The sequence below is a fragment of the Pollachius pollachius genome (genome assembly GCF_949987615.1).
Source record: "Pollachius pollachius genome assembly, chromosome: 1".
NCBI lineage: Eukaryota > Metazoa > Chordata > Actinopteri > Gadiformes > Gadidae > Pollachius > Pollachius pollachius.
In genome coordinates, this window is record NC_136934.1 from 4692468 (window position 1) to 4701104 (window position 8637).

At 42.9% G+C, this 8637-nt stretch overlaps 2 protein-coding genes across 2 annotated transcripts; both read left to right on the forward strand.

The window, feature by feature from the left end:
* Nucleotides 1-562: 562 nt before the first annotated feature.
* On the forward strand, nt 563-5790 carry carnmt1 (carnosine N-methyltransferase 1; the record flags this gene model as incomplete). The annotated part of the gene is made up of 8 exons (XM_079739428.1): nt 563-711; nt 1627-1822; nt 2068-2234; nt 2545-2685; nt 3725-3903; nt 4059-4172; nt 4332-4435; nt 4657-5790. The coding sequence occupies 8 exons, from the start codon at nt 563-565 to the stop codon at nt 4969-4971; spliced, it is 1365 nt and encodes a 454-aa protein (XP_079595554.1). The 3' UTR covers nt 4972-5790.
* Nucleotides 5791-6070: 280 nt separating this feature from the next.
* LOC307074204 (uncharacterized protein) lies at nt 6071-7549 on the forward strand. The gene is made up of 2 exons (XM_079734230.1): nt 6071-6522; nt 6719-7549. The coding sequence occupies exons 1-2, from the start codon at nt 6145-6147 to the stop codon at nt 6869-6871; spliced, it is 531 nt and encodes a 176-aa protein (XP_079590356.1). The 5' UTR covers nt 6071-6144; the 3' UTR covers nt 6872-7549.
* Nucleotides 7550-8637: the final 1088 nt, after the last annotated feature.

The following is an 8637-nucleotide window of genomic DNA, read 5'->3' on the forward strand; positions in this document are numbered from 1 at the left end:
GCTTACATATATGAAGTATTGAAATAGATGATCTCAAATGTAACATTACATTCTGAACATATTATTCTAACTTTCCACCTCTCCTATACAGTGCCCCATCTCCCCTTCAACCCATATTTGTGTGTGTGTCTGTGTACGTGTGTTTGTGTTTGTGCGTGTGTGTAAAAATAAAAGCATGCATGGTTTCCTTCTTGTTAATAGAAATTTTCCCCTAAATAAAGAAATGCATTACGTTTTTACAATTGAAATGTATTGATCTGGAAGCTATTAGGTTTTTGTCAACAACATGTTTATTCAGCACCTGGTTTGAACCAAGTGCTGTTCATTTTAATTGTAACCTTGAGTCAGTCACAAACATACACGGAAGCGCACATTTTAAATTGTAGAAAGGTCACTTGAAAGCTGTACGCTTACCATGAATGTGAGATGGAAGTGTGCAATGAATGAGAACCGATGATAATAAAGCATTAAAAAGGTGCATCGCTCGATTGCTTTTTCCTGGATGAAACATTTCAAAGCATGATGTTCGTCTATCGATTGGATAGTTCTGTGTTCTTCAAACATGGCCGAAATAACAAGGGACGAAGTAGCGGAGGGAGACCAGGATGAACCTAATTATAACAAAGAAAGAATCAAATATTCTCCGGAGGAAGAACGAAAGCTAGAGAGGCAGCACTTCTGGAGAGTAATCGATGCGTTCAGATACTACAGGTAGGAATAGGCCTGGACAGTAAAGCGCATGAAGCACAACGCAAGCTAGCCGCCTCAGACCTCTGGTACTAGAGGCTAGCTGCCTCAGACCTCTGGTACTAGAGGCTAGCCTCCTCAGACCTCTGGTACTAGAGGCTAGCCTCCTCAGACCTCTGGAAATAGAGGCTACCCTCCTCAGACCTCTTGAAATAGGGGCTTGCCGCCTCAAACCTTTGGTAATAGAGGCTAGCCGCCTCAAACCTCTGGTAATAGAGGCTAGCCGCCTCAGACCTCTGGTAATAAATGTTAGGTATCCCCCTCAATTCTCTGGTAATTGATGTTGGCCCCAGGCCACCATGAGTACTTTCAGCATCACGAGGCTCCTCCTTTCGGTCCGATATCTTCAGAAGACTAAAACCTTTAATGCTTCACAGACTTCTTGACAGAAAGTGTCTCAAACCTAAAGTATGCCAGTAGAAAGAGGGTTATCCAAGGTGCCCGTAGAGGTAAAATATTGGCAGTCTATCGCCATTAAATACAATCAGATAACATTTCGACCTTTCATGTATGGGGCCCTTAATGCGAATTGCCACTAAGTTCGTTACGTCCTCTTATTCGCTTGTGGATAGCTAACCACAGTACAATCTAAGAAACCGCTTTTCTATAGAAATGACTAGTGATCACAAAGCAAAATTTGCATTAAACGATTTGCCATATTTCCATGCAAAACGTGTCTGCATATACTTGGCCAAATGACGTTCCTTGAAGTTATTTTTTATCCTAGTGATGTAGTTGTTGTCCAGCTAGTGTAGATCCCCCTTATAGGAGAGAAGATAGGAGAGAAGGAATACCTATAGTAAACATTGCTAGCCTACATGAGAAGAAAATTCATGTGTCAATCATATACCTTGCGCTGTTTTTGTTCATTTGTGTCAGCATCCATGTCCACGAGCAGGTGAAACGTGCTCAGCGTCAGTATCGGAGCTTAACCCAGCACCATCAGTCCCTACTGCCGAGTGTCCTTCCCAACCTGACGCACATCAGCCAGTGTGTGGAACACAACCAGGAGGTCCTCCATGCAATAGTCCACAACTGTATCGATATGTTTGAGAACATGGAGTACGGTGAGGAGGTAGGGTGGAATTTCAGACTGGAAGAGCAGACAATTGTACAGTATTTGTAGTCTAGGTTGGGCTTTCCCTCTGGATCTATTTTAAGCATATGAAGGCACCCGTAATCTGTAATCCATATTAAAAGTAGACTCTGTAAACATTATTCAGCTAATGGTATGTTGATCGAAAGTCTCCTGAAGAGCTCTGGGAGCTCAACAGATGTAAACGTTTTGGGACCTTATATCGCCCTCTCTTTATTCTCCAGGAGGAGTTGAAAAAACTGCGTCCAGCCTCTATCTTTGATATGGATAAGCTTAAGTCCACCATCAAGCAGTTTGTTCGGGACTGGAGTGAAGTGGGCCAGGCAGAGAGGGACACCTGCTACCTGCCAATCATCAAGGAGATCCAGAGCCTTTTCCCCAGTGACCAATAGTGAGAGAGTCGCGCACATCCTGAACAATTATTCTTCATATTTTCACTGTGCAAAGTCAAACCAATGTTTCATATAAAATGACAGTGTTGTGAATGCTTCAATATCTAAAACGATAAGCTATTTCACGTTCAATTTACTGTCAGGGTTAATTGTTGTAAGACCAATGCCCTCCGAAGTAAACCTGTGAGTGCCTATCATTTTGATTAGAAAAGGTCATTCCTCTAAATGAATGATGAAATACTGTCCCAATGCTTGCCACGGGGGATGACAGTAACCCAATCCTTTTCCTCTGTGTTCTCTGTGTGTCAGTGATGTGTCCAAGCTAAGTGTGCTGGTTCCCGGCGCCGGGCTCGGCCGTCTGGCCTGGGAGATAGCCCGTCTGGGCTACATGTGCCAGGGAAATGAGTGGAGCTTCTTTATGTTGTTCTCCTCAAACTATGTGCTGAATAGGTACGAGTTTACACTCAGGTTATACTTACAACATACTCTGTGAAATATACAGTACAGTTTATGACATATATTCTAGAGTATATTTATGTATTTTCTAGTTACAAAAGACCCCTTTTGTGGCGTTTTTCCATCAGAACTTTTGGCCGTACCTAGTGCTGCCGTGCAGCGCTGATTTGCGTTTCCACTACCAGTTTAACCGCGATGGTCCACTCGCGAGATGACCTATCTCAGGGGGGCAAAGTGAGCATGGCCCGCCACCGAGCATGCCGGGGTGATGCAGCTCTGGCTGCTGTTAGCTCTAGGACCTATAATAACAATTAACTGTGCTCTTAAAAAAGTGTCAATTTTGACCATCAAAATGAACTCCATCGCGGATATCGCAAGTCTGAAACAGCACAAATATATGCATTGTCTAATAAAATAATCAATCAGATATTACATTAGGCTAAAATATATATGTAATATGATGTCATGACTCAAGACAAGCACGTCCTCCCTGTAAAGCGGGAAGCCCGGTTGTAATGGGAATGCAAATCCAAGCAGCGCTGGTCTGCCCCCTGGAGGTAAACTGTCGAGCCGTGTAGAGCTGGGCCACTATAGTCTGGTGGAAAAATGCCATTTGTTGTTATCAGCTAGCATTCACACTTATTTTTCATGCAAAATGTATGTTACTTTCAACACAGAACCTGTTTCATTAGAAAAAAAGAATTAATACCTTGTATAACTATCTATGGAGCACCTTTTTTTCTCTTAAAGATTTGGATTCATTCTAAATAATGGCCATGTTCTGGTTATGTTGCCAGTGGCCCTACTGCTAACAACTCTTACTTCTACAATTTCTTAAAGCACAATGCCATTTATTGCCATGCTGATTGTTTTGTTTTGTACATTTTAGCTCCATTGAGAACCATGTCTTTTTTCTATGTCCTAACTGAACATCTGTTCGACATATCATTTGCTTAGAACGACTTTGCTTGTGATCTTCTTACTGCCACTGCCATCCACCCCCGCCCTCTTACCTGTGGGACGCTCACTTCAGGTGCGAGAAGGTGAACTCTCTTACCCTTTACCCCTGGATCCACCAGTTTAGCAACAACAAGAGGTCATCTGACCAGACTCGATCCGTCAGCTTCCCTGACATTGACCCCCAGAGCCTACCCATTACCTCAGACTTCTCCATGGTAGCAGGGGATTTCTGCGAGGTGTACACAGAACCTGGTGAGAAATGAAGGGCGAATGTGGTCGAGTCCCACACACATCTTATGCTATGTGCCACTCAGTGCAATAAAAAAAAAGCATTGAGCGTATTAGAACGGTGTGTTTACCTTTGCATCAAGAGTTTAAGCTTCTGACTCTCTCTATTTGCCCCTCAGATTCTTGGGATTGTGTGGCAACCTGCTTTTTTATAGACACCGCTCACAATGTGCTGGACTATTTGGAGACCATATGGAAGGTTCTCAAGCCTGGAGGGGTCTGGATCAACTTAGGTGAGTCCCTCCATGAGAAGCTACAGGCCTGTAAACCTCAGCACGTTCTAAGAGTACTATTCCAGGTCGACCAATCCAGACTTCTAAAGGGAGCCATGTGCTACAGTCTGTCCGATTGATTGTGTAAATCATTCCTGCTTGTTTTCTGTGTTTTAACAGGGCCATTGCTGTACCACTTTGAGAACATGGCCAACGAGCTGTCCATCGAACTGAGCTACGAGGACATCAGGGCGGCTATCGTTAAGTATGGCTTCCAGCTAGAGGTGATTACAGCTTCATTAACTTGGGATTCTTTGATCTCTCTTTGAATTCTAATGACCCTTTTATAAAGAACCATCAACAATTTAACATCAATATTGCTTTCTTGTCCTTTTTATTATCCAATATTATTTTAAAAATCCATATAATAATTTGCAATTTTATCATTTGCAATCAAGTTCACCATCAGAGAGTGTTTTATATAAATGGTTTTCCCTCCTGTCAGGTGGAGAGGGAGTCTGTGAAGACGACATACACGGAGAACGACCGCTCCATGCTGAGATACGTCTACGACTGCGTCTTCTTTGTGGCGCGCAAGCCGGCCCAGGTGTATGCCAACGGCGGCCGCGAGGAAGACGCCAACGGCGGCCGCGAGGAAGACGCCAACGGCGGCCGCGAGGACGACGCCAACGGCGGCCGCGAGGAAGACGCCAACGGCGGCCGCGAGTACGACGCCAACGGCGACCGCGAGGAAGACGATGAAGCATGCATCGCGCCGCCGTGTGCTAAGTCCCCGCGGCGCGAGGGCGGGCTGACGTGACACGGCCACACACACACACACACAGGCAACAACTGCACACACACACACACACACACACACAATGACTGCACACACACACAACGACCGCACACACAAACAACGACCGCACACACCCACAACGACCGCACACACACACAACGACCGCACACACACATACACAACGATCGCACACACTCACAAACATGACCGCCACCGCCAGAGCTGCCGACTTAAAGCAGCATTGGGGTCAAATAAATGTATTTGAGGATCGCTAAAACAAAACGATCATGGGAGTATGGACACCATCATGTGATTTTCATTCAGTTTGATTTTTTATCCACACAGTACCTCAAAAGAGGGACAAATTGACACATCACCTGCCAAACTCCTTTCTTCCGGAGGGGAAAACCTGTTTTGTTTGCCTTTCGTTTGACTAAACATTCATCATAAGTCCTGCTCCCTACTCCAGCCCAGATATCCTTGAGTTGTCTTTCAATGACATGTAAAAAGACTTAATACGACTGATTTTTGGACTGAGCAGTTGCATTAACTTGGTGAGTTTTTAAAAAAATCACAAATTTGCCAGTGGAAATCTCCTGGACTTTTGGCTTCACTTCAATTTTTAATCCGATGTTGAATTATTTTTGTGCGCATTTGTGTTGATGTATTTGGACTGATTGTGACTTGTGCATCTCATTTACGTATTAAGGTATTTATTTTTTCACTGAATCCAGAGAAATATCACCACAGCCCTGTCATAGGGATACGGAGTTGTTTTAAACTTTTGTATGATTGGACACCATTATCAGTACTAATTGTATTTTCTACTATGACTTTGCAATAAACATAAAAAAAAATGATGCAAACCGCATATAGATTCTCTTTCGTTTCTTGAATTTGTGTTCAGGATAACCCGTTCAGATTGTTCACCTGGCAAGGTTTATGTGGGTTAACAGGTGATCGTTGTTTCATTTGACAATAAGATGCATTGCGAGTTACCGACGTTAGAGTATATAAAGGCCCGCGTGGAGCTGCCATGTGGGCGGGGCTAGCAGATCTCAGCCCTCCCATTGGTCATTGAGACGTTACTCGTTTCCTTATTGGTAACATACATGCGACATCGGTGGCGGCAAGATAACAGTAGCACAATACTTTGAGATAGCCTCGATTTGTGATTCACCGAACACAGCCTTCATGACTAAAAGGCGCGCAGAAGACGCATTGTTTGGCGGAGTTCCTTCTAAGACGTGTTATGGTTCACTTTGTAGTCTAGACATGCAACTGAAAGGCAGCGCTACATCTGGGCCAGTTGATCCGCCATCGCTGCAAGCTCTCCTGGGAAGCCGCTGCAGAAAGAGACCCTATTCCCCTGAAGAGGCAGACGTGCAGGAATTGGTTCTTAATCGCAAACCTGCAACGGATGATCCAGGCAATCACGCATTAAACAGTGCAATGGCCGACAGTTCTAGTAGCCTCCAAAATCGGCCGACGTCTCCCACGCGGAAAATTGCCAAGAAACGTGCTCGGGATGATGAGGATGTGCCTCAGAAGACCGTTATAAAAGTTGCTAAAGTAAGTTCACACATGTAACTTGCGGTTCGTTGTTTAGAACAACGGCGTAAAACCATTGTGCACCGAGGCCGGTGCAATAGCATAAATAATCCACTAGGTGTCACCAAAGAGTCGGAGTGGTGGTAATAGTATTTGAGTGCATTAGCTGTGATACTTTGATCATGTATCTTATCAAATCTTTTTTGCCATCAATTAGGTAAATAACGACGACAGCGAAGACATCAGTTTTAACTATTTCCAGTTCTGGAGAATTCCGTTGCCTGCATTAGATTTATCGCTCCTGGAGGATGAAGACTCCAAATCAGAGTCCAGGAAAAATGTGACTGCGAAAGATGGCATGGAATCATGAATATAGTCAACACAAAACCGTCGATACACTAGTCCATAACAATGTGATAAACTGACTTCACTTCTGTTTCTGCTAAAAAGTCATTGACAACATTCCATGTGTTGAGGTTGCTTCTGAGGAGGCTGCATATTGTTGTTTTGATTTTGGAAATATTCCAGAATTTTACTTTGGTTCTTCATGTAGGCCTACCTCTCTTTCAGTCTAGACACAAGTCGAACATCATTTACAGTATTAACATAATACCAGATATAAGTTACAAACAACCGACACAGTCAGACATACAGAGCGATGCGGAAATATAATGCACCCACTAGAATTGAAATACATAAAAATGCTTGCACTCCAAGCCAATCAACTTTGGTTATTTGTTCTCGTCAATCTTTTGCTGTTTTGATGTGATCTCCAATTTCCTATTGCTCTTGCATCATGAATATAGTTTGGCTGTATTTTGAACATGTATTTCAGATCTGAAAACGTCTTCTTGCCCACCCTACCCATTTACGATATAAGCGAATAATGCAAACACTTGAATTGCACAGAGATGTGATAGACTTCCATTGTTTCTTAACCGGTCGTGTTTCATTCCTTATGTTGTGTTACTGGTCATGGTACTGCTCTTTGTAGAACACTGTCAGGACATTTGTATAAAGTTTTTACAATAAACGTTTTTATCCTCAACTATGTGTTTAGTTGTCTTAGCAGGTTGGTGTCATTCGGATTTAACATCTCTTTAACGCGAGAGACATGGCCGAGAAAACGGTAGCACACAAAAGATGTGTTTTAACCACATACAACCCTGATAAGAAAACATTATTTTACTTATTGAATCAAGCGTAGAAGATGGAGAAGTTATATCGACATGCATCTGCTTTAATAAGAGTAATAAGAGATCTGGTGTATGTATAATTATTCAGCAGGGGAACCATGATTAATCAGGGCATGCAATATTATGCATTATGGAACCCTATCAAAAGATATAAAAATAATTTGAGATTTGGTGACAAGAATTTTTGGGTTTGGGCTAATAGACGAAAGTGGTGTAATGTCAACACAAATGGCAAAAAGACATTAAAACAAATAACATTTTATTAAAGTAAAGAAATTCTAGTACAGTTTATTATGTATAGACTTAATGTTACTATTATACCATGAGGTATGTGTATGACTATGAATCACATTCCACCACATTTTACTTTCCACAGTATAGCTTACAACGTAGTTCTTGTTTACTACTTTAGGCCTTAACCCGACAGCCTTTGGTTCTGTCTATTAGGGCACGGGAAGGCAATCCAATGTTTATACTTGTAGCAATTATAAGTTAATAATTACTCACTAAATGGTAGGTCAAACACATGCGGTTCTCATTCCACAACGGAAAATGTCATTTGTGTTTTAAGGTGGGTTATTAACTTGTCAAGGCTGTTTGAAAGAATTTTCTTGACCTTTAGAATAGGGTCTTGTAGCCAGGCTCATTGATAAGATATTAGGCCACCATGTTGGTTAGTTATTAAACTCGAGGTTGTTAATAGCAATTTAGGTCGTAAATCATGTAATTCTAAACTGTTAAATGGTTAAATCCCTTTGTAAATTCAGCTTAGTCTCGGGTTGGTTCCCAGGACCACAGCCCCAGTGCAGTCCTATGTGATCCCATCACGGAGCGTCTGGGTGACAGGGTCCTGGACAACGACCACAGGAGGCCCTTGGATGGGGAACGACCCATGACGGGGCCGCACTGGGGTCCTCAGGTCCAGGCTCCTGAAAAACGA

Excerpts from the sequence above, each read along its gene's own strand:
- LOC307074204 (XM_079734230.1), top strand. The coding sequence starts at position 6,145 with ATGACTAAAAGGCGCGCAGAAGACGCATTGTTTGGCGGAGTTCCTTCT. Across the intron at positions 6,523-6,718 it reads CCGTTATAAAAGTTGCTAAA|GTAAATAACGACGACAGCGA; the intron begins GTAAGTTCACAC and ends GCCATCAATTAG.